Raw genomic sequence first — 27,048 nt, forward strand, 5'->3', positions numbered from 1 at the left:
CAAAAAATATAGCCTATAATCCTTAACGTGGTCTACTTCTTATCTGTACCAAAGAACAGAAAAAACTCTCCAGTAGTTCGTGAGATAAGCCCTTTCAAATAATTTCCCCCGTTTTTCCACATTCTCCTATTAGTCTTAGCGTGATAAAATATTGCCTATATCCTTCCTCAATAAATGGGCTATCTAACACTGAAGGAATTTTTGAAATCGGACCAGTAGTTCCTGTGATTAGCGCGTTCAAACAAACAAACAAACAAACTAACTAACAAATTCTTCCGCTTTACAATATTAGTATAGAATATAGATGTAACCCCAATATTCATTACCAATCTATTGACATCACATTAATTTAATGTTAATTTAAGACTGATCAATAGCTTTGAAGCTAAAGTGGAAATAAAATACAAAAACTATCCTTCTTATAATATTATTATTTATAAATAAAACTTGACATATAAGCACAATATAAGGCCAAACAAATGTTATGTTATAATCAGTTATCACAGTGCAAGTGACAAGATAATTTCAAGGTTCAATATCTAATTATAATACTTGTAAGGGATTTGGATGTGTCATGTGTGAGACAAAGTATGAGTGTTTTATTATTACCTCATTGCATTTTTATTGATATTTTAATTTTAGTTCCTGAGATTAGCGCCTTCAAACAAACAAACAAATTCTTCCGCTTTATATCTATATAAAGCGGAAGAATTTGTTAAGTATAGATTTCACTGCGCATGCGCGTCGCGTATCCAATCAGGCAACGCACACGCCAGGGCGCAAGAATTGTATCATTCACTCATCTTTTTAGGGTTTCGTATCCAAAGGGTAAAAACGGGACCCTATTACTGAGACTTCGATGTCTGTCCGTCTTTCTGTCTGTCTCCAGACTGTATCTCAAGAACGGCTATAGAAATTTGAAATTTTCACAGATTGTGTATTTTTGTTGCCGCTATAACAAAAAAATAAACTAAAAACAAGATGAAATTAATATTTAAGGGGGGCTCCCATACAACAAACTTGATTTTTTGGCCTTTTTTGCTCGTAATCAATAATGGCAACAGGTACCTACGCACTTGAAATTTTCACAAAGTCCTTAATTGTATATGTACTTTAATGACTAATAATAATATTAAAATAAAATAAAAAATTGAGGGGGGTTCCCATACAAAAAACACAATCTTTGGCCTATTTTCTCTATAACGGTACGGAACCCTTCGTGCGCGAGTCCGACTCGCACTTGGCCGATTATTTTTGTGTGCGTGTGTTGTGTATGTTACTGAGCTCCTCCTTAACTGCTGGACCGATTTTGATGATTCTTTATTGTGTGTGTTTTGAGAATGGTTTAGATTCATAGTTTGACCCACTGAATAATGCTCTTTTAATTATTTTTTTGTGCAATGTACCTAATTACGTACATTGTACAGACTGGACAAAGGCTTTAGGTTTGGGTCCGTTAGTATTTTTTATTTATTTATTTAAATCAGGCTACGTAGGCCCATACAATATAATTATACCTTAATGACTAACATACCTACATAAAAATTATATAAACTTAACAACTACACATTATCACGAATTAACGGCGACGTTTCATTCCGGAGTCTCCCCCGGAACCTTCGGTAAGCCACATCAGTCGGCCAGAATTCCTCCGCTTCAAAGGTCGGGAGAAGATGCGTCGGTACTCTCACCACAAAGGAACTGAAGTTGACCTTGTGGCGAGACTGCAGACGCTCGACCCTCAAGTGGAGGGATGTCTTCTTACTGATGTAGTTCACGACGTCTTCGACCTCCATGGACTTATAATTTCCTATCGTCCCATTTCTCATCAGCTTCCTCATCCGCATCCTCTTCCTCAAAAAATATCCTCTTCCTCATCCGCATCCTCTAAATTTGCGCGTGACAATTCCTCTTCCTCCTCCTCTTCCTCATAATCACTTCCTCAACAACCCTACTATTTAGGGAGAACTAAAGCTGTCACCCCCCTGCCTGCCTAGCATACGCCAACGAGATATCTCACTCTGGAGATAATTAAAAACTACTCGTCTGATAATGTCAAAATCTCGACATTATCTCCACAAAACTCTATAAAAATGTGTTATTTCGATTATAGATCTACGCGAAAAAAATGTTTGTCATGCTAGGGTCAACAGAGATGAAGAGACAAACCATCAAACATCAAGAAAACATGTAGAGTGAGATATCTCGTTGGCGTATGCTAGGCAGGCTGGAGTCGAGCGGTATAAGTTTAAAAGTAAACTCGTAAGTAAACTAATTAATCTCCATAATATTAATCTGAAACATATAAAAAGTTAGTTTGTTAGTATTTAAACACACAATTCTACAATCTAATGTTATTATCGTTAATAAAGTTACACAAAATATCTACAAAAGGGGTATTCATTGCTGAAAATGTCTAGTGTCGACAGTGACAGCCGAGTGTCAATAAATATTGTTTTGGTTTCAAAATTCAAATATTTCAAATAATTCAATAGATTTTTGTGGTTTGTAGGTACGTCGAAAAGTGTGTAAATTGAGATATTTTTTTTACTCCTGCAGTTATTAATAGTAAAATATTTTGAAACAAAAATAAATAGGACATTGGTAAGTAGGTATGCATAATATTATCGCAATGTTTACTTCTACTTAGACGTCTATAAAATCAAAAATGTAGCCTGTATATGATGCATAGTAGGTAAATAGATACATAATATTGCACAGTGTCATACTAGTTATTGACAAAGAACAATTAAAAGTGACTCTGCAATAACTTATTCATATTATTACAAACAGTTTAAGTACTTACAGATTTTACTCCAACAAATTATTGTATCAACAATACTTGTAGGTACTAGATTTAAACTTATGTATTTCACTTTCTAATCAAAAATATTTGTGATAGTGATTATCTTGCATGTGAATTTTGTAATCTACACCTGATAACATTATATTTAATTGTTATCAATAGATAAAACGCACAGTTGTTGTAACAAAATGGCCACAGCATGGTCTATGGGTCCTGGCACATTGGAAGTGCCACTTTCTCTGTTTGCCAAGAACAGACAAAGACTAGCAGAACAACTTAAACCTGGCCATATTGTTGTCCTGCAAGGTGGAGATGAGATCAGTCACTATGATACGGACGTTAATTATGTTTTTAGACAGGTAATTATTAGCGTGTTTGCTAGTAAATTGTTTGTTGTGGCTGTCTGTTGCAGCCGGTCCGTCAATAAGTGCTATATTTCACTGGGAAGTCATTGCTGCATTACCATGGTAACATCCAAGCAGCGTCAGACGCCTCTACGTCGCTGCAAAGCGCTGTTTTTCTTAAAGTTAAGTTTTAAACAGCGCTTGCAGCAACGTCTTCCGACACTCCGGAAATACGACAGTTGCTAAAAATTACGAAAATGTCTTAGATACAGATTATCACTTTGAGAGCACTGTAATGTGTATAGACATACATTTTTCAAGCAATCCATCCCAAGCACTCAACCTCACAGCCATGTTAAGATAGAAATGTAAATTATTACTCAGTGTTATTTTTAAATAATTGCCATAATTTTTAATTTCAGGAAGCCTACTTCACCTGGGTGTGTGGAGTGAGAGAGCCGGGCTGTTATTTTGCACTAGACGTGAAAACAAAGAAGTCTTATCTGTTCGTACCCCGTCTACCCGAGGAGTATGAAGTGTGGATGGGCAAGTTGCTTAGTTGCTTGGAATTTAAAAATATCTATGGACTGGATGAAGTACATTATGTTGATCAGGTAAAAATGGAGATTTTTATTTTTGTTATAATAAAAAGCAGCTGTGATTGCCAATTTAAGACTTTGACACCATCAAAACCATTTATGATTGGTTTCTTTCCATATTATGCTATAACTCTTTAAATATTAGTTTGTTAGTTCTTACCACAAAAATCCTTCTTTCTTTTTAACCCCCAATAAAAAAGAGGGGAGTTATAAGTTTGACGTGTCTGTCTGTCGGTCTGTCTGTCTATCTGTGGCATCGTAGCATCCAAATGGGTGAGCCGATTTTGATCTAGTTTTTTTTTTTAAACTGACTTAATCGAGAGTGCTGGAAAATCGCGGCTCATCTGGTTCAAGAAGGGCCGATTAGCAACTTGCAGTCGTTTGGTGGCTTTAAAAAGTTATAAAATAATATATTTTACTGACTTTAAGTTTAAATAATTATTAAGTGTAAAGTGATATTTTAGTCTATAATTATTGTTGTGTGTTGGGGAACCGCTAATGTAGATGTTTGATTTCACATAACATTATAGTTTAAGGGTCAAATAACAGAGAACCGAATCGAGACAATCAGTGACATGGCGATACAAAATGCAAAAGACATTGTTGGCGGTCCCCCGACACCGTGACAACAATTATGGACTAAACTAAAATATCACTTTACACTTAGGAATTATTTAAACTTAAAGTCAGTAATTCTACTTTACCTTAGCCACTAAATTTGAAATAATTAAAATATCAATAACAATGCAATGAGGTAATAATAAAACACTCATACTTTGTCTCACACATGACACATCCAAATCCCTTACAAGTATTATCATTAGATATTGAACCTTGAAATTATCTTGTTGTCACTTGCACTGTGATAACTGATTATAACATAACATTTGTTTGGCCTTATATGTCAAGTCTTATTTATAAATAATAATATTAGAAGAAGGATAGTTTTTGTATTTTATTTCCACTTTAGCTTCAAAGCTATTGATCAGTCTTAAATTAATGTAATGTCAATAGATTGGTAATGAATATTGGGGTTACATCTATATTCTATACTAATATTGTAAAGCGGAAGAATTTGTTAGTTTGTTTGTTTGTTTGAACGCACTAATCTCAGGAACTACTGGTCCGATTTGAAAAAATCTTTCAGTGTTAGAGAGCGCATTTATCGAGGAAGGCTATATGCTATATATTATCACGCTAATACTAATAGGAGCGAAGAAATAGAAGCCGCGCGAAACATCTAGTAATCTAATCTATACTAATATTATAAATGCGAAAGTATCTCTGTCTGTCTGTCTGTCTGTCTGTCTGTCTGTCTCGCTTTCACGCCAAAACTACTGAACCGATTGCAATGAAATTTTGTACACAGTTATTCTAGAGTCTGAGAAAGGACATAGGCTACATTTTGATGTGGGAAAATATCTTATTTCCATGAAAATATCGATGAAAATTAACTCGCATTGCGCGTGGCCAGCGCTCATCCCGGGGGTCCTGGGTTCGAGTCCCGCAGGCGGAACAAAAAGTTTTCAATGTTCCTGGGTCTTGGATGTGTATTAAAATAATATTTCAAAAATCTTAAATATATTTTATGTATAATATTATAAAAAATCCAGAAATATATCGATGCACTGAACATTTTAGTTCTAATACGATTCAACAGATGGCGTTTTATTATTTACTTCAATGTAACATAGAACTAATCATACTTATTAGTTATTATGTTTTTGTTTATAGTTTTTAATACGTTAGAATATTATGTTTAATAATATTATCACTTGGTATAATAATAATCAATCTATCTTATCTTATAGAACTCCTACTGCATTTCTAAGGAGTTCGAGTGTACCGTGTTGGCCTATATTCCATCCAGAAAATATACCAATGCAATCAACATTTTAATTCTAATATATGAAAACAGATGGCGTTTTATTTTTTACTTCATTATTGTAACAGAACTAATCATACCTACTTTATTATATATTATAAATTATCCATACTAATATTATAAATGCGAAAGTATCTCTGTCTGTCTGTCTGTCTGTCTGTCTCGCTTTCACGCCAAAACTACTGAACCGATTGCAATGAAATTTTGTACACAGTTATTCTAGAGTCTGAGAAAGGACATAGGCTACATTTTGATGTGGGAAAATATCTTATTTCCATGAAAATATCGATGAAAATTAATTCGCATTGCGCGTGGGCAGCGCTCATCCCGGGGGTCCTGGGTTCGAGTCCCGCAGGCGGAACAAAAAGTTTTCAATGTTCCTGGGTCTTGGATGTGTATTAAAATAATATTTCAAAAATCTTAAATGTATTAATTTATGTATAATATTATAAAAAATCCAGAAATATGTCGATGCAATGAACATTTTAGTTCTAATACGATTCAACAGATGGCGTTTTATTTTTTACTTTATTGTAACATAGAACTAATCATACTTATTAGTTAGTATGTTTTTGTTTATAGTTTTTAATACGTTAGAATATTATGTTTAATAATATAATCACTTGGTATAATAATAATAATCAATCTATCTTATCTTATAGAACTCCTACTGCATTTCTAATATATGTGACAAGTTGACAACAGAAGGCGCTCTAAAATAAAGGAGTTCGAGTGTACCGTGTTGGCCTATATTCCATCCAGAAAATATATCAATGCAATCAATATTTTAATTCTAATATATGAAAACAGATGGCGTTTTATTTTTTACTTTATTATTGTAACAGAACTAATCATACCTACTTTACTATATAATATTGTTTTTATTCATAACTAGCTGTTGCCCGCGACTTCGTCCGCGTGGACTTTAGTTTATAGCGCGCGGTGTCAACAAAATTTGTGTCAAATTTAAAAACTTTTTAAAACCCTGGTAAGTGGTACCCCTCTTAGGGCCGCGCTACACTGGAATGGCAGCGCTGAAAGTGCTTAATTAATCAAAATACCCAAAAACAGCTGTGCAGTGTGCACATAATCTATACTAATATTATAAATGCGAAAGTATCACGTATTTCATACGTGGGAGAGCCATGCTTCGGCACGAATGGGCCGGCTCGACCGGAGAAATACCACGTTCTCACAGAAAACCGGCGTGAAACAGCGCTTACGCTGTGTTTCGCCGAGTGAGTGAGTTTACCGGAGGCCCAATGCCCTACCCTATTCCCTTCCCTACCCTCCCCTATTCCCTTCCCTTCCCTTCCCATCTCTACCCTCCCCTATTACCCTATTCCCTCTTAAAAGGCCGGCAACGCACCTGCAGCTCTTCTGATGCTGCGAGTGTCCATGGGCGACGGAAGTTGCTTTCCATCAGGTGACCCGTTTGCTCGCTTGCCCCCTTATTTCATAAAAAAAAAAAAGTATCTCTGTCTGTCTGTCAGTCTCGCTTTCACGCCAAACGCCAAAACTACCGAACCGATTGTAATGAAATTTTGTATACAGATAGTCTAAAGCCTGAGAAAGGACATAGGCTACTTTTTTACTGGAAAGAGGGGTTGTTAGGATCGTAAATTTGTTCAAAAAATTCATAATAGATGGCGCCGTGCGTCTTCTACATCGCGCTGACGCTTGCTCAAAAGTCTTTCTATAAGAGGTGGTATCATCTTACATTTAAGTCTCGATTTTTTTCGATTGTCATATCTATTCTACGGTATTATATAACTCAGTACTTTATCTGTGCAGGCAGTGACGTAACCTTAAGACCAAATTTCACCAACGACTGTTAAAGTTAATGCTCGAATTAGTATCACGTTAGCTGTTTCGTTTTTCATATGAATGAAAGAGAAGACAGGACATTTTAACAAGCTGTTAACACTAACAGACATTGGTGAAATTGGGGCTAACCCTATCAATGATAAATAGTTTATGGGTAAAGTTGTGTAATTGGGGGGCTAAATAAGGTTTAAAATTTGGCATAAAATATAAAGTTTAATATAAAAAATTAAGTACTTATTGTGTGCACACTGCACAGCTGTATTGATTTAAGGGGTACCAGGGTTTTTTTTTATAAAAGCTTTTGACACCAATTTTATTGACATCACGCGCTATAAACTGAAGTCCACGCGGACGAAGTCGCGGGCAACAGCTAGTCTTCTATATATATAAAACTCAAAGGTGACTGACTGATTGACATAGTGATCTATCAACGCACAGCCCAAACCACTGGACGGATCGGGCTGAAATTTGGCATGCAGGTTTATGTTATGACGTAGGCATCCGCTAAGAAAGGACTTTGATAAAACTCAACCCCAAGGGGTTCAAATAGGGGATGAAAGTTTGTATATACTTCTTAACGCGAGCGAAGCCGCGGGCAAAAGCTCGTAAAGTTATATACATAGTTGGATTATAGATTTTATTATTAGAAAACTTGAACTTGTGTGCCTTTGCAATTTAAAAATAAACCTTGAATATACACAAAATTTAGTAACCTGTTTGTTTTCTTTCAGCTGCAAGAGGTTCTCACTGCCTTAAAGCCGGACACTCTGTTAACACTTGTAAGTATATGAGTACTTTAAAAAATCGGCCAAGTGCGAGTCGGATTCGCGCACGAATGGTTCCATACCAATATAAAGCGAAAGTAGATTTTGTCTACTTTCGCTTAAAGTAGACAAAAAATTGTGTTTATGTATGGGAATATTATACCTTAAATATTATTTTTTATTTTAATTATTAAAGTACAAATATAATTAAGGATTTTTTGAAAACTTCAAGTGCTTAGCTGTTACCATTAATGATTACGAGCAACGAATAGCAAAAAAATCGCGTTTGTTGTATAGGAGCCCCCCTTAAATATTTAATTTATTTTGTTTTTAGTATTTGTTGTTATAGCGGTAACATATATACACAATCTGTGAAAATTTCAGAAGTCTAGCTATAGCGGTTCCTTAGTTACAGCCTGGAGACACACAGACATACGGACAGACATCGAAGTCTTAGTAATACGGTCCCGTTTTACCCTTTGGGTACGGAACCCTAAAAAACGCTGAAATAGTAACCCCCTTATACTATTCAATGCTTAGTTCTTGTCTACTAGTATTTTTGAACCGACTTCCAAAAAACGAGGAGGTTATATATTCGGCTGTGGTTTTTTTTTTGTATGTTCGACCACTACTCCGCCGTTTGTGAACCGATTTTCAAAATTTTTGTTTTGTTATATTAGGTTTCACTAAAATTTGGTCCCATTTTCACAAAAGTGGTGATCTGATGATGGGATCCATGAGTAATCGAGGGAACTCCTCAAAATTTATATGGAAACATATGGTGATTTTGGTTTTATGAGAAGCATCCTAAGCATATGCTACCAAAACGCAAGATTTTGCACCAAGGTTCCGAAGATACTAAGAGAACTCCGGATTCCTTATAGATACAAGTTTGGGGGTTTAGGCGTTGTTTTAAGAACTGAAAGCATATGCTACTATGCAAATTACATTCATCATCATCACTACCATGTCAGGGTCACCAATATCACAACTCACATGGTTGTATATGGATACAATATACACACAACACCATAAAATATCATCAGTCATCACGTTATGTCCTTATTTATTTGGTATATTTCAAAGCGATTTTAATACAAAAAAATATACTTAATGTTGTTTCAAAATACATAATTTTTCAAGTACCACAAAATTGAACATAAGTAACAAATTCTACCTTTACTACAGAGCGTAAGACACACATTTGGGTTGGACTGAAGGAAACGGGGCACTATGGAAAAAATACTTAGAAATTTTTTTCGTCAAAATTTAATCTCTTATAACCACCCTTTTTTAATATACCAATCGATAGGGGGCGCCAAGGGGAGCAAAAAAGCTAAGATAAACTTTTCTCAAAAATCAACCCCTGTCGAAAGACAGGCCGAAATGTGACCCTCGTTAGCACGGAGAAAATACTTTAAAAAATTTGGACGAAAAAATTCAACCTTTTATAACCACACCTTTTGAAAACACCAATCGATAGGGGGCGCCAAGGAGAGTAAGAAAGCTAAAATAAACTTTTCTCAAAAATTAACCCCCGGCCAGATACAGGCTGATAATCGATTGTATACGAACCTCGTTAGTGTGGCGAAACTACAAAAAAAAAATTGACGACAAAAATACAACCCCCTATGACCACCCCTTTTTATTATACCAATCGATAGGGGGCGCCAAGGGAAGCAAAAAAGCTCAGATAAACTTTTCTCAAAAAGTGACCCTTGTTAGTATGGCGAAAATACTTACATTTGGCTAAGGTTTAGGAACCTACTTCAATTAAATGTTGGTGACATGGGTTAAGGAGGATTGTTTTGGGTGAGAAAATCTCCTACTTACCGTTTCCACCGCCAGTAAACTCTCCATTTAGAAGAAATTCGCATTTGAGATTTTGGTAATCTTCAGATAAGATCATCTGTTTTCTGATGTTTACGAAGTATTTTTAAGGCATCTCAAGGCTGTGATGAGTGGGTCTTACTTAACTACTCAGCCACGGATACCGAAGGGGGGGGGGGGGGCGCAGCCCCCCGCCAAAACAAAAACAAACACAATCTAGAAAGTCCAAAAGTAGGTTAGGTTAGGTTGGAACTTAGACCACAACACCCAGATATACGAGCCCCGGTAGCGGGGCTCCGTCGACTTTCTTTTGTAGTAGTTTGTCAAATAAATTGGGGTAGGTTTGTAAACATTTACCAAGATTAAGATAATATTAAGGGGTTGAAGTATTTTCTTACGCGATGGTTAGTAGGTAACTAAAAAGAGTGAAATTATTATTTTTAACAAAAAATTAAAACCGACTTCCGTTATCATCCACTATTTCTGTACTCAATCTTCATAATTTTGAAGTCGGTGCCAGTTCCAAAAGTTTCAAATATTCTGTCAGAGAACTAAAGATTCAGCTATCTGGTACCGACTTCAAAATGATGAAGATTGAGTACACAAATAGTTGAAGGTTTAGCCGAATTCGGAAAAAGGCACTATTAGATAGGAAAAAATATTTAATACTTTTTAGTTCATATTATAAGGATGTTATTATTGTTTTTACCTTGGAAGTCGGTTTTAATTTTTTGTAAAAAAAAAATTATAATTCCAACGTAACAAACATCGACAAAGCATTGTAAAACTTATTTTATTTTTTATTTTATTTTATTTTCTTTGGATGGCTTACATCTAACAATATTATAATATGATTGGAGATAGAAAAGAAAAGCCAATTACAAGCCTCCACAGATAACAATTACTTACTTACTTTGGAAGAATAGGTGTAAGATAAGACTTATTAACAAATAAGTAACAAAGTGGTGACAGTAAGACTATTTTAACTAGTTATACCTTAATTAACCCTCGGTTGGTCGCGTGGGGTCTTTAATTATAAACTATTCAAATCGAATAGGCGAAAATCATAAAGTTTATTGTGTGGGAAACGTAAATTTTCCGGGACAAAAAGTATCCCTTGTCCTTTCCCGAGACTCAAAGTATCTTCATACCAATTTTCATCAAAATAGATTGAATAGTTTAGGCGAAAATCATAAAAGTTTATTGTGCAGAAACCGTTCATTTTTCGGGATAAAATGTATCCTATAGTCCTTCTCCGGGACTCAAAGTATCTCCATACCAAATTTCATCAAAATAGATTGAATAGTTTAGGCGAAAATCATAAAAGTTTATTGTGCGGGAACTGTATATTTTCCGGGACAAAGAGTATCCCTTGTCCTTTCCCGAGACTCAAAGTATCTCCATACCAAATTTCATCAAAATAGATTGAATATTTTAGGCGAAAATCATAAAAGTTTATTGTGCAGAAACCGTTCATTTTTCGGGATAAAATGTATCCCATGTCCTGCTCCGGGACTCAAAGTATCTCGATACCAAATTTCAGCAAAATCGGTCCAGCCGTTTACGCGTGATGTCGTGACCAAGGGATATTTGGATTCAATTTTATTTATATAGATAGATTTATCTGTACAATTTGGCTAGATTTAGTAACTAATTGGTAATAATAGTAATTATACATTTCAGTGTGGGCCCAACACGGACAGTGGTTTAACGGCAAAAGAGGCAGTTTTTGAAGGAATTAATGAGTAAGTTATTTTTAAACATTTGTTGCAGATTTCGCTATAAAGTACCTACTTAAAATTTTGACTATAATATAATGTGTTCATTTCAGGTTCAATGTAGACAATGAAATTCTATTTCCTATTATTGCGGAGCTGTAAGTATTATTAAATTATAGTAAGACTAGTTTTACAACACAAACATAATTTTTTCACTCTTACAATTTTTACACCCAACGGCTTGTTATAAAAAAAATACGCAAAGATTAAGTAATTCATCTTAAGCTGCTGTCGTTAACATTTTCAGGCGCGTATTCAAAACCCCTGAAGAGATAGAGGTGATGCGATATGTGTGCAAAGTGTCTTCCGATGCACACAAACAGGTAACATCCTCTTCCTATTATTATTATTAATGCAGTAAATGCTTAATAATGTTTAGTCATGTACCCTGACATATGACTAGATAAAACAAGCAACTAAGCAATATTGTTTGAGCATAGTATAGAAGTAAGAATTCAGTAGACTTCCTGAAAAATGTTGCATACCCCTGTCCGTAACGTCACAAAAAAAATCACGCTTCCAGGTGATGCTGTACACCCGTCCTGGTATCATGGAGTACCAGTGCGAGGCGGTGTTCCTGGAGCACTGCTACCGCGTCGGCGGGTGTCGCCACGTGTCCTACACGTGCATCTGCGGCTCCGGACACAACGCCGCCACGCTGCACTACGGCCACGCCGCTGCACCGAATAGCAAGCAGCTGAGGGACGGGGAGATGTGGTGAGTGTATATCCAGGTGTACATCCAGGTGTACGTCCTAGTGTACATCTAGGCGTGAATCCATGTGTACATCCAGGTGTATATACAGGTGTACCTCCAGGCGTAAATACAGGTGTGCATAAAGGCCGTTTCGTATGCGAATATTTAAAGAACTTCTTAATTAATGTTATAGTGTTAGAAAATGTTTACAGACATTTTTTTCAATCCAATGAAAAAATAAAAAAGAAGAAAATTATGATAACAAACTTTCTCTGAATCTGATCTTTTCATACAGCTTGTTTGATATGGGCGGTAACTACGCGGGTTATGCTGCGGACATCACCTGCTCATTTCCCGCCAACGGCAAGTTCACTGAAGACCAGAAACTCATCTACGAAGCCGTGCTTGCTGCGAGGGACGCGGTGATAAGGTAAGCCTGATTAATAAATATATAATTTACTCGAAACTGGTCGTATATTTGTTCTAAATAATTCAAATTCTGAAAAAAGTGGAGAAGTGTATACAGAGCGTAACAAAATAATAAGGGCGTTACTAGCCGGCCCGGTGCCGGGGAGGCAAAAATGTATGAAAATGTATGGCTCGCTTTTTCACTTACCGGCGCCGGCACCGGCCCGGCAGCGGCCCGGGGATGGGTCCTGCCGGCGCCGGGATAGCAAGCTTCCCACCCGGTGCCGGGCCGAGAAATCTGCATGTGTTATGTACGAATTGTAGTCGTCGAAAAACGCCTTAACACTTTAGGGTCAAAGTAGATCTCAAAAAGGTATAAAAATTATCCAGGTTTAGAACCAACTTGCCTAAGGATTTTATACAATTTTTTTTATCATATACTGGTCTACAATATAAACTGCTCTTATTACATTTATTCGCGACACCGGCCGCTATATTGTATACTAGTTGTTGCCCGCGACTTCGTCCGCGTTAGTATAGTAGATCACGTCCCAAGTATTATTTATTGTACAAAAATATTCAATGTACAGCATTGACTTTCCTACGATTTTATTATATATAGATGTTCCGCGCGGCTTCGCTTGCGTAATTTAGGAATTTCTCGCGACCGTACATTTTTCCGCAAAAAAAATAGCCTATGTCCCTTAACGTGGTCTATTCTTCATGTTTGCCAAATAACATAAAAATTGCTCCAGTAGTTCTTAAGAATCTTAAGATAATAAGCAATTTCATATAATTTCCCCCGTTTTTTCCACACTTTCCTCTATTTCTTCGCTCCTATTAGTCGTAGAATAATAAAATATAGCTTATGGCCTTCCTCAATAAATAGGCTATCTAACACTGAAAGAATTTTTCAAATCAGACCAGTAGTTCCTGAGATTAGCGCGTTCAAATAAGCCCTTTCAAATAATTTCATTTGAAAGGGCTTATTTGAAAATTATAGAGCGAAGAAATAGAGGAAAGAGTGGAAAAACGGGTTTTTTCCACTCTTTCCTCTATTTCTTCGCTCTTATTAGTCTTAGCATGATAAAATATAGCCTATAACCTTTCTCAACAAATAGGCTATCTAACACTGAATTTTTTTTTAAATCGGACCAGTAGTTCCTGAGATTAGCGCGTTCAAATAAGCCCTTTTATATAATTCCCTGCGTTTTTTCCACATTTTCCACTATTTCTTCGCTCCTATTAGTCTTAGCGTAATAAAATATAGCCTATAGCCTTCCTCGATCAATGGGCTATCTAACACTGAAAAAATTTTTCAAATCGGACCAGTAGTTCTTAAGATTAGCGCGTTCAAATAAGCCCATTCAAATAATTTCCCCCCGTTTTTTCCACATTTTCCTCTATTTCTTCGTTTCTATTAGTCTTAGCATGATAAAATATAGCCTATAACCTTTCTCAACAAATGGGCTATCTAACACTGAATTTTTTTTCAAATCGGACCAGTAGTTACTGAGATTAGCGCGTTCAAATAAACAAACTCTTCCGCTTTATAATATTAGTATAGATTTTTCCACATTTTTAAATTTCTTCGTTTAAATTTCCAACGGGAGCAAATTCTTTGAAGTGTTCGGAATACACCATGAGTTTTTGAAATTTTAAATTAATATTTAATACCTTTAAAAAAATAATCAGTGTGACGTGCTCGGTTTTAAAGCCGCGCGCGCTACCTAAAAATGCCGCGCGGAGGCTTACTTTCAGCGTTAAATTAGAATTATAAATAATAGAGATAGAATTCCGGGAGTTGGGAGTTTTCTAATGGAAATTTCCTCCTCTTTAAGAATCTTTTTTTTAAACTTCTTAAATGTTAATAGTTTCGGAGTTTGTAACAATAACGTAATACCTTTTTTTTGGCAACCTAACTTATAACCTTGCTTATAACTTTTGCAATTTTTTGTGTGCTAATACACGCTTCCGATACATTTTTCTAGACATCTTCCCGAATCTAATGAGCTATTGCACGTATTTTTATGACCCTTATCTCTATATTTCGCCATTCTCAACTTATTGCTTAGACTAAAAGGTAATCCTACAATATGTATTACCAACGCACACCAAGGGCAAAAAGACCGCGCCGCAGGTCCCCGGCGGGCTCTGGCAGCGCGACATGTGCGCGGCTGCCCGCCGTGGATCACACAAACCAGTTTACATGCAGTAACGCAGACGGCGCGGCGGCGCGAGGCGGCAGCTAGCTCTATTCTCTCTATCTCCACTCGTCGTATGCGTTGTGTACCCACGCGGCGAGGGCAGCTGCAGACATCGACGGGCAGACGCGGTCTTTATTCCTTCGTGGACAAAAAGCCCGCCCCGCCCCGTCTTCTGCAAAACGACAGTCCGCCCGGCAGCCAGCGCACGACGCACGTTCTGGCAATACAATAATATACTATACAAACCATAAATTTGTAATATTTGAACAAAGATTTTATACGTGGAAGAGCCATGCTTCGGAACGAATGGGCCGGCTCGACCGGAGAAATACCACGTTCTCGCAGAAAACCGGCGTGAAACAGCGCTTGTGCTGTGTTTCGCCGAGTGAGTGATTTTACCGGAGGCCCAATTCCCATCCCTATCCTCCCCTATTCCCTTTCCTTCCCATCCCTACCCTCCCCTATTACCCTATTCCCTCTTAAAAGGCCGGCAACGCACCTGCAGCTCTTCTGATGCTGCGAGTGTCCATGGGCGACGGAAGTTGCTTTCCATCAGGTGACCCGTTTGCTCGTTTAATAATAATAATATTATCTATGGACGCTTCACACCACGTCAGTCTGGCCCCGTGCTAAGTACCTAAAGGACTTGTGTTACAGGTACCAGACAATGGAAATATATTTAATACTTTTATACTATACATATATTTAAGATTTTTATTATATCATACACATATTTAATACACTTCCAGACCCGGGAATATTGAAAACTTTTTGTTCCGTCGGCGGGATTCGAACCCGCGACCCCCGGCTTGAGCTACCAACGCGCTCACCACTGAGCCACAGAAGTCGTCAATATCGTTTTCTTTCATTAAAAAAAAAAAAGATACTGATCACTGAACTACTGAGTACTGACCATGTCATTCTCATTAGACGTCATTTTTCCTATAATTTATACCTATTGGTCACCAGACACGTCTAGATTAATTTTGTGCATACTGCATACTGAACTGACTGATTAAATTAAGTAGGTACTTATTTTACAAAAGGTAACGTTATCAAAGAACATATATTTACCGTTATAAATCCCATTTACCGGTATTAAGTCCAATTTTTACCGTTATTTCTAGTATCGGGTAAATTTTCATACCGTTATCTATGCCCTTGAAGCAGTAACGTTTTGAAAAAATACCGGTATTTGAAGCCCTGGCTTATACACCGATATAAGGCTCTCTCCAGTTTATAGTACCTCAATGTTTGACACGACAGACCCTAAGGGCGTTCGCTGCGTTAAACTTACTCCCGGCGCGGCCACCCGCGAGGCGTGCTAATGTCATGTCATCCCATAGAGCAGCGCTGTTGAGGCGGTTCAGGCGTCGCACGCGGCGCGTGCAGTGGTGCCCGCCCCGCGGGCGACGGGTCAACAATCTAGACGTAAAAATTGGTCTGATTGGCTAACGCCTTTTGTACACGTCGGCATCGTCGTCAGTTGGCTAGGTAATATTATATCAATAAAAAATCCATAGGTATCGGCGCGATCGAAATTGTACTGGCCGCTGCGAGAGACAGGTGACCGTCGCGTCCGCCCGCGACGGTCAGGCGGGCGCGTACGGTGCGGGCGCCCGCGCCGGGTACACGCTCAACGCAGCGAACGCCCTAAAGGTGGAAACAATAGATCGTATAGCCGCGGCTTACGGCTAAAGGTGGAAACAATAAATCGTATAGTTGCGGCTTACGGATGCGTCTTAATGTGCACGGTACATCCGCGGAAGTCCGCGGATACAAAAACATCCAGCCAGCCAGATTCTGTTCGGACGTCCGTACACTCAAGATCGCGTCCGCGACTTATGTCAGTCGTCAAACAATGTGCACATGTTTAGTGTATTTTGTATTAATCAGATAGAAACAAGCCGCATCCGTCAGCTGCAACTTACGGACGCGTCAGATAATTTGTTCCCAGCTTAAGGCTACATAGCGGCACCGGTGGCAAATAGAATATCAAACACCCTCTTTGACATGATTAAATGTTTCAGAGAGGCGAAGCCGGGAGTCCTGTGGCCGGACATGCACTTGACGGCGAACCGCGCTATGTTGGAACATCTCAAGAAGGGTGGGCTGCTGAAAGGCGACGTGGAAAGTATGATTGAGGTGAGAACACATCTAATATCAGAAAAATGTAGAGTATGTAACTTAATCGGGTTAAGCGCCATCTAGTGCCCAGTAGATGAGACTTTCCAAATTTTCTAATTTTTCTTATATCCGGCAATGTAAATAGTTTTATGGAAAACTTTTCTACTTTGAAAGAAAATTAAGCTTCAAAAAAGAATATTTTTACTTGATAACATGGTTTATGTTATCGAGTAAAAATATTCTTTTTCTTTATTTATCAAAACAAAACTTATTATTGGCATTACTGTCTTTAAAATATTTTAAGTACTGCTAAAAAAGTAAAATAATTGGGGTTTGCCACCTTTCTCTCAAAAAACAAGGGGTGTTGCCCCTTATTTTTCAAGTCAGTTTAAACAATCAATGATATGCCAATAACAAGTTTTGTTTTGATAAATAAAAAAAAGAATATTTTTACTCGATAACATGGTTTGAAGCTTAATTTTCTTTCAAAGTAAAAAAGTTTTCCATAAAAACTATTTACATTGCCGGATATAAGAAAAATTAGAAAATTTGGAAAGTCTCATCTGTAATGATGCTGTAATATAACTAATAATTTCAGAACGGCGTCAACCATATCCTGCAGCCGCACGGTCTCGGCCACTTGCTCGGCCTAGACGTTCACGACGTGGGCGGGTACCTGGCGCACTGCCCGCCGCGCCCCGCCTCCCTGTCGCGCCTGCGCACGGCGCGCGCGCTCGCTCCGCACATGCTGCTCACTGTCGAGCCGGGCTGCTACTTCATACCCCGGGTGAGACAATAGGAGACTTCTTGCACGAACTTGAGCTAGTCAGATTTTTGCAAATTCTTGTTGGAAAAGCTAAAATTGGCAAGACGTTATCGTAAATACTGTTTAAGAGGTGTCCGGGGAAATAACCACATTTCGGCCAAATGTCCGGGGGAATTTTGTCGTGCCTGACCGGCAAAGGGAATTTGGGTGATGGCAACCCTACACCCAGATAACCTAAGCGCCTAAACACACTAGGTCGAAGTGTCTACTAAGGCCAAACTAGGCCGAAGTTACGCGGCGTAAATTCCGCATGATTACGTCCGCGAACGCAAACGCATACAAAATACGGACGGAACGCGATGGAATAGTGTGTCATCGTTAATTTAAAATACATTGCGGGCGTAATCATGCTGAATTTACGCCGCGTAACTTCGGCCTAGTGTGTATAGACACTAAGGGTCAATTTATACTAGCGCAGAGTCGAAGCGCATCGAAGCGAATTATTACCAAAAAATACAATAACAAATTCAACCTTAACACCACAGCGTAACGCACACATTACTTGTGCGAGACCAATCAGCGTTAGTTTTCGCTATTCGCTAGAATGCGCGCGTCTTTTTAATAAAATCTCTGAAGAAATGTGTGCGTTACGCCCTATTGCTAAGGTCGAATTTTTTATGTGCAGTTTTTGGTAATTCGCTTCGACGCGCTTTGACTCTGCGCTAGTATAAATTGACCCTAACATTCACGATCAACAAAATTTTGGTGTTTTAACATTTAAATTTGTATTTTTAAGGTAAAAAAATTTTCATCTTAACTCGTTACACTGTTTTAAAACAAGCGACGCGTCACGAACTTATTAGGACTATTCGATATGTCTTGAATCAATTTTTTAAAAATATGTTCATAATTTATTTTTGTCTGTAGCTCGTCGATAACGCGAAGAACAATCCGAAGCAAAGGGATTTCTTCAACTGGGACGTGGTAGATCGGTTCAGAGGGTTTGGCGGAGTGCGTATCGAAGACGATGTTCTCATCACTGACGATGGCGTAGAAAACCTGACCTTCGTACCTAGGACGTAAGTATAACTAGCTAAAAGCCGAGCTTTGTGAGGGCTCGCGTCGTCGCACCTTGACTGACTGATGATAACACATCTACATATAAATAAAAATAACTATGTTAAAGCACAAACCAATAGGCGTGATAGTTTTTCCGTAAAGTGTACCACAAAATGTACAGGTTGTGGCCTGTGGGATATACTATGGCTCGTTTCGCTCGCCCTGATAATGCCAATATTTCCAACTAGATGGCGCCCGCAACTCTGTTGCCAAAATTCGTTTATCGCGCGGGAACCATTTGTCCGGGATAAAAAGTATCATATGTCCTTTCCCGGTACAGTACTCAAAGTATCTCCATGCAAAATTTCAGCAAAATCGGTTCAGTGGCTTGGGCGGGGCGTGAAGACAGACAGAGATACACACTTTCGCATAAATTATAAGTACCTGGATGACCGTTAAAGCAATTAGTTGCTCACACAATAGTATTATTATTCGCCAATAGATGTCAGGAAGAGTCATATTTTTCAGTTTATCGATTATCGATAAAACACGAATAAAATGTCATTTTCTGAAAATTATTGCTAGCTAGATCGATTTATCGCCACCGAAACCTATATACTAAATTTCATGAAAATCGTTGGAGCCGATTCAGAGATTCCAATTATATTATATTAATATATATATATATATATATATATATATATATATATATATATATATATATATATATATATATATATATATATATATATATATATATATATATATATATATATATATATATATATATATATATATATATATATATAAGAATTGCTCGTTTAAAGATATAAGATAAAGTGTGGATTACCCCTAAAATATTTTTGCGAAATCTCCCAGCTTGCCTGGAAAGTATGACCTTAGTACTGAAAATGACAGAACTGCCAAATATTATAAAATAACTGTGCCAATGTAATTTATTATTTAAATACACATAGAATACCTAGGTAACACTGAAAATGTTTAGAAAATGAAAAACGGCTTAATGTAGAAAGTTGACAATACTTTAATTGTTTTTAGAAGTAATCTCCGTTCCTCTCTACACATCGTCGCATTCGATGGAACCACCGAAAAAAGCAGTGGGCCCAGTCTTCCTTAGGGGTCTCTTCTGTGGCATTTTCGTACGCTTTCATCGCATCTTCAGGGCTCGTAAAGCGAGTACTTCGAATTTTATCTTTATTTCTTGAGAGTAAATTAAAGCCACAGGGCGCCAGGCCAGGACTATATGGCGTATGACTCAATATCTCAACACGTGCCATAGTCAAATATTCAACAGTCGGTCTCGCGGATTGCGCTGAAGTATTGTGGTGAAGGAGTGTCCTGCTTCGAGGGCGCTGCTGTCGAAATTTTTCCAAGACGACAGGCATACAGCGATTGACATACCATTCTCCAGTAACTGTCCTTTCATCTTCTAGCCCAACTGTCGCAAAATTACATTTCCGACCAAAGAATGAGGCAATCATCTTTTTGCCTTGACTTCTTCCTTTCTTTACCTTAGTTGGCCAAACCTCGAAAGGAAACACCCCTTGAGCTGATTGTCTTTTGGTTTCGGGTTCGTAGCAATATATCCAGCTTTCATCACCTGTGAGGTTGTCAAATACAGCATTTGAGTCACCGTCGTTGAACTTATCTAACATTTGGCGACACCAGTCCATGCGAAGGCGTTTCTGGTCGTCGATTGAAGTATGGGGAATGCATTTGGTACAAAGCTTCCTGACGCCTAAATGTTCATGTAATATTTGTTGAACTTGACTCATAGCAATGCCTAGGCTTGCCCGTATCTGCTGGTAGGTCACCCTTTTATCTCCCTCTATCATGCGTCGCACAACACTAATGTCAACTTCAGTAGTCGCTGTTAAAGGACGTCCCTCACGCGGATCATCAGTGAGATTGCTACGTCCACGTTTAAACTCGTTAAACCAATTGTAAATAGTGACACGAGATGGGGCTTCATTATGAAATGGTAATAGCAGCCTATCAAAGCTTTGTTATTGAGTAAGCCCACAACGAAAGTCATAAAAAATCATTAACTGAAAATTTTCTCGCGTTAAGTTCATTTTCACGTGTAACAAGAGTTTTAGATTTGCAGCCAATTCACCAAAACAAACGACAAATAAATGTAAGATACCAGATTATGTTACCAAAGAGTTCTAAAATTGTAATTTAAAAAAAGTTTTCATTAGTAATGTTTTTAACTGGCTAGTTCTAAACACTTTCAGTGTGACCCACGTACATAGCACTACATAGCATTGTATGAACTAGTGGGTTCGATTTGGTTAGGACTTAGGACAATGCAGGCTGATCACCTGTTGTCTGACAAGTAAGATGATCCATGTGTCAGATGGGCATGTAAAAAGTCGGTCCTGCGCCTGATCTCTCGCCAGTCGTGTCGGTCTTCCGTCCTGGGTTATGAGAGTAAAGGAATAGAGAGTGCTCCTGTGTACTGCGCATACACTTGGGCACTATAAAATTACTCTTGCGTACCTGGCCTGGTTTCAATGAAATCGGCCACCGTCACCGAAACCGGTGTGGGGGGTATATATTGTATGAACTACCATGTCTTTCCTACAAATAGAAATTTTAAAATATCCTATGTTTGGATTAAATTGTATCATTACAATTAATATTCTTTTATTGTTTTTAGTGTGGCCGAAATTGAAGACTTTATGGCAAATGGTGCTAACTTCAAATGAAATAAAACAAGCCAAGACCAAACCGCTAAAATTAGTGAACCTAAAATAATATCATTTAAATTGTTTATATTTTTGTTACATTATGTTTAAGTGGAAGTATTTACAAAAAAATATTATATTAAAAACAAATACATATATTTCAATCTTGTGTTTCAATTATTATCTTCACTGACAAAATGTCTTCATGATCCTTAGCAAGCTTCAAATATTATGTACTTACTAACATTATATGTGACTTATTAACATAACAACAATCATTACATATTAATTTGTGCTAAGGGCATAAAGCTGCTGAATATCACTTGTATTCCAAGAATAATAAATATAAGTCTAGTTTGATTGACTAGTTTCTAGTTTTAATATCACAATTCATTTGCATATCTAATATAATCTTTTAAAATTTGTGGTATATTAAGTTGATTGAGAGAACTGAAAAATGATTGAGTAGACCAATCTTTAGTTGTGCTTCTTATGATGGATCTAATTTTCTGTCTGCACAAATGTTGTAATGGCAGAACTATGTTGCAAAGCGTATCTGCTTTTACATCTTCTGGACTTACACCTATCATGGACACAATTTGTTCTTGGGCCTGAAACATTTTATTTTAGTTTACTGGACAGGCAAACACAGATCCAAAAGGAAAAAATAATATTTACTGTGCTTAGTGCTAAACAGAAATATGTGACACTAATAAGCACATGAACAGAGTTTTTTTTTTTTTATTAGCCTATAGTGTCCCACTGCTGGGCAAAGGCCTCCCCAGGATCTTCCACTGTTCTCGCTCTTGCGCCACCAATAGCCAGCCTGGCTGGTATGCCTCCAGCTCGTCATACCACCTTTTTCTAGGCCGGCCTTGATGGCGGTGTCTATCTTCGGGTGCCGGCTCTGTTGAGACCCTTGCCCAACGGTTGAGATGCATGCGGCTAATGTGACCCGCACACTCCCACTTCAGGTTGGCCGCCTTGACACTATAGAGTATTGTTAAGCCTTTTAAAATTCAAGCCCTTCTCACTTCTATGTAGTAAAATAAATATATAAATAAACTCCAATGTAACTTACATTATCTGGTATCCTAACTAAAACACCATATTGGCAGGCAAATTTTAGAAAGTATTCCGGATCACAATAAAGGCTATAAGGCATCATGAGTGGTGCCGTAGTCGGATCTGATGTAAGCGACGCTAAGAATGCATCTGGCATATACCCTTCTCTATTATGTTTCTCTGTTGCACTAGAATAGTCAACATTGCAGCCATTTTCTATGAGTAAAGAGAATACCTGAAATATCAAATCTCATAATGGAATAAGACAGTTTTGAGTATAGAGTTGCAAGATTGGATATAAATAGCTAATTATGAAGTTTGTGATATTAGGGTGGGGCAAGGGAAGGGACTAAGGTTCAGAGCATGATAACTCTTTTGTCTTGTCACACAAAGCTAAATTATGCTCTGGATATATCAAATATAATGCTTACCTGTTCAAATAATTTGCTATGCATACAGTAGTGAATGTAAACAATCGGAGGACATTCACAATCATTTATGGCATTAACACTCAGTCCCCTCATTAAAAACAAATAAAAGAATTCTATAAATTTATCCGGAGATTGGTTAAATATGTATTCACCAATATTTAGTAAGGAGTTTAATGGTGCATTTGTAAGATATGTAGGCCTGTATTCGCCTATCTTTTCCAATGTGACATGAAACTGTTCATAGAAATCAAAGAATTCTGGCCCTAAGTTGTGCATTAGTAGGCTCTCTAATATCTCAAACTTAAAGTAGTGAGGCTTACAAGCATAGAGAACAATGTTCGGTTCAATCTTGTTAATATCTGTTATGGTTAATATTAATTTGAATATTTCGCTATGTGACACATTTAAAGCCACCTTTAGTGGAGTTTCATTGTGAATATTCTTCACATGTGGATCTGCACCATTGTCCAATAAATATTTCACAATATCATAGTTACATCCTTGTATTGCTAACGTTAGTGGACTTTCTCCATTACTGGCTACTTGATTTACATTATCTACATAAGGAAATAAGTTATGTATGGTCTGTAAACAACCATTGTAGCAGGCTAGGTGCAATGGAGTGTATCCTTTTTCATTTTTTATTTCTGGATCTGCACCAGCATGCAATAATAAGTTAACAGCTTCATGTTGTGAATTGGCTACTGTGTCATGCAGAGGAGTGTCTCCATCGAAGTCTTGGACATTCACCATGGCTCCATAGTCTATTAACATCTGCATAACGTCCAGTCTTCCTTGTGAACTCACCATGTGCAAGGGAGTGAGCCCTTCAGTACTGCCATAGTTGGCTATATCAGATTCACTCTCTAGGAGAGCTTCAATTATTTTTAAGGAGCTTTTGTATCTACAGGCGAGATATAGAGCGGTGTGACCTTCATGAGTCTCCGCTAAGGGCCTGGTACCTCTGTGTTTGAGGATAAGTAACAGACTCTCGTAGCTGTCGTTCGCAGCCGCTTCGTGCAGACAGGTCCAGCCTCTGTTGTCTATACAGTTTGGATTTATTTTCTTAAGCAATCTCTCCACGTCTTTAGCGTCGTTGTTTCTAGCTGCAAAGTTAAGGGCATTCGAAGTGTAGGGATTCAATGAGCTGAAGTCCATGTTTGTATTCTTACAATAATTTTAGTATTTACAGTAAATATTAGTATTTACAGTAATTATCGTTAAATCTTTCATGACCTAAAGAGAGTTTCTCGTGCTTTTTAGATAAATTTATAAATTGTAAATAAAGTTTTATCACGATTTTTGCCTTGAAATTTGAAAGGTTTTCATGTTTTGTCATTTGACTTTGACAGTTGACTCTTTTTTTTTTTTTCATTTAATGGCACTTCGGCTATAACCATGGCCAGTGTCGAGTATAATACTATGGCGGGAAAACAATATTCTTTATTACAATTTTTTATATATTTATATATTATATTATCGTCAGGTCAGTCAGGTCCAAAGTCTAGTCAAAGTCAAAGTATAAAGTCAATACAGTCAAGAAGTCAAGTCGGTCGATTCAGTAAAGTGGTAGGACGCTTAACTGAAACTTTTGATGGAGTTTTGGAGGGAACACAAAAGAGCACGTTTCTGGTTACTACATCACTCTCCCACACTTGTGCACGATAACGAATATTTAATGGTTAATATCCTACCAATATTACACATTAAAAACCCAGATAACACAATTTAAGGAAAATAATATAAAAACACAACATCACTCCACCATCACTCTTTCACATAGGTACTCCCAAAAACTCGACAGTTGACTCTGACATTTAACTATGTGATTTTTTTTTCTAATTATGGCACTTCGGCTATTTAACCATGGCCAGTGTCGAGTATAATATTATGGCGGGAAAACAATATTCTATAATACAATTTTCAGCATCGTTTTTCTCATAAACCTATAATGCTAAAGACCAACAAAGAGTGCGAGAGAGAAGAAAATCCTTTATGGAATTATAACAAGATGAAAAGAGAGAGGCAGTTTAATGAAAATTGTAACCACTTTTATTTGACAGGTCGTCAAAAGTCGTCAGTCGTTTTTATGCCCTTTCGGTATTTCCAATATATTGTTCAATTTGTTTGTTATTTTTAATAAATATTATTTTTTAATATAAATATAATATTAATATATATTTTTTAATATAAATATAATTTTTAAATATAAATATAATATTTAAAAGTAGTGACTTGTGCTGTAAGTGTTTGCAGTGTAAATCATAAGAATAATCCTGAAAAATATACATTTCACAGGTAATTAATCTTCATGTCCTATGCAGTATGCTACGATGTGTTTATTTTTAACCGACTTCCAAAAAGGAGGAGGTTATTTATGTTTGCTATATTCTGTCTTTAGTTCTCTATTTCCAATAAAATATTGTGAATCCTCCCTTTTACTTTCATATTTTGCGTAACTAAAGGTACTATTGTTCTTATATTACACAAATTTTGAAGAAAAATTTTTCATCAAAATTTTTTACATATACGCTAGTGCTTGAATCAAATTTATCGATATGCTTATCGATATTTTACAATAACGTAAAACTAAAATAAAAATCATTTACCTTTATATTTATCACCTTAAGCCCGGCCGCACATTATCCGAAATTTCTAATCAGAAAATTTCGGACGCCCGGCGGAACGCACTCTGTTCATACATTTTGTTGTAGACCCAATGTCATACCAAAAGAATTTGTATGAGCGGGGCGGGGCGTCTGAATATTTGTGATCAGAAATTCGGATAATGTGCGGCCGGACTAAAAAGGACATATTATTATCTTATTTTAACTAATATAATATAGTATAGTATAATATAGCTAATATAATATAACTACTATAATATAGAGTGACTCTAAAACTAGAGGAATCTTTATATTTATATAACATAATCATTTGTTTTACAGATTCCCTCAAGATCCTCTAATAAGAGGAAAATGGCTGAAATTAATTGGGCGTGTTGGTTGGAATCCCAAGAAAAATTCAACAATATGTAGCAAACATTTCATTGAAAAATTTTAAAGAAAAAGTAGAATAAATACTATTTTGGTTAAAGGAGCTATCCCAACTTTATTTGTACCAGTAAGTTTGACATACTGTTGCACTTGTTACTGAAGCAATTATTAAAAATAAGCAATTATAAGCAATTATTGCTTTTTAGTTTATTTAAGATTATACTTAAATGAACTAAAAAGTATTTTGAAGTCGGTACCAGTCCTAAGTATATAGGTTACAGTTATACCTACCTATTCTGTCAGAGAACTGGCGATTAGGTTAGCTGGTACCGATTGCAAAATAATGAAGATTGAGAACAGAATTAATACTGAGTACAGAATAAGAATTATTTACATAATACTTTTTAGTTCATTTAAGTATAATATTACAATTGTCATTACCTTGGAAGTCGGTTAAATTTTTTGTTTAAAAATAATAATTTTACTCTTTTTAGCTGTCCTTAAGGTTTTCTATACTTACAGTTGGTGTTTTAAAAAATCAAAATCAAAATTGCTTTATTTCTGAACAAATCTAAAATAAAATATATTTTCAGAATACATGGTGCCTACCACCGGTTCACGAACTAAGCCGACGAGAAGAACCGGCGTAAGAAACTCGCACGGGGCCCACTTTTTACCATATAATATACAACCTACTTTTTACAATATACAATTTAATAAAATTTACAATGCTGTAACTAAAAATTATA

The 27,048-nt window shown here is 36.9% G+C and overlaps 2 protein-coding genes across 5 annotated transcripts; one reads left to right on the forward strand and one right to left on the reverse strand.

Annotated features, from left to right (window-relative positions):
• Positions 1-2,569: 2,569 nt before the first annotated feature.
• Positions 2,570-21,934, forward strand: LOC121734742 (xaa-Pro dipeptidase). 4 transcript variants are annotated; one of them, XM_042125347.1, is made up of 13 exons: positions 2,570-2,604; positions 2,969-3,165; positions 3,573-3,764; positions 8,193-8,240; positions 11,739-11,800; positions 11,887-11,931; positions 12,081-12,156; positions 12,357-12,550; positions 12,825-12,959; positions 17,175-17,289; positions 17,870-18,058; positions 18,965-19,116; positions 21,780-21,934. In XM_042125347.1, the coding sequence occupies exons 2-13, from the start codon at positions 2,995-2,997 to the stop codon at positions 21,826-21,828; spliced, it is 1,428 nt and encodes a 475-aa protein (XP_041981281.1). In that variant the 5' UTR covers positions 2,570-2,604; positions 2,969-2,994; the 3' UTR covers positions 21,829-21,934. The 4 variants fall into 4 exon arrangements, with proteins under 4 accessions (XP_041981281.1, XP_041981283.1, XP_041981280.1 ...); XM_042125349.1 differs by having other exon boundaries at positions 2,585-2,612; XM_042125346.1 differs by lacking the exon at positions 2,570-2,604 and adding an exon at positions 2,760-2,848.
• Positions 21,935-21,946: 12 nt separating this feature from the next.
• On the reverse strand, positions 21,947-24,616 carry LOC121734741 (ankyrin-1-like). The gene is made up of 3 exons (XM_042125345.1): positions 23,304-24,616; positions 22,889-23,107; positions 21,947-22,418 (listed from the first exon to the last, which is right to left on the reverse strand). The coding sequence occupies exons 1-3, from the start codon at positions 24,459-24,461 to the stop codon at positions 22,191-22,193; spliced, it is 1,605 nt and encodes a 534-aa protein (XP_041981279.1). The 5' UTR covers positions 24,462-24,616; the 3' UTR covers positions 21,947-22,190.
• Positions 24,617-27,048: the final 2,432 nt, after the last annotated feature.

The sequence above is a fragment of the Aricia agestis genome, chromosome 16 (assembly GCF_905147365.1).
Source record: "Aricia agestis chromosome 16, ilAriAges1.1, whole genome shotgun sequence".
Classification (NCBI taxonomy): Eukaryota; Metazoa; Arthropoda; class Insecta; order Lepidoptera; family Lycaenidae; genus Aricia; species Aricia agestis.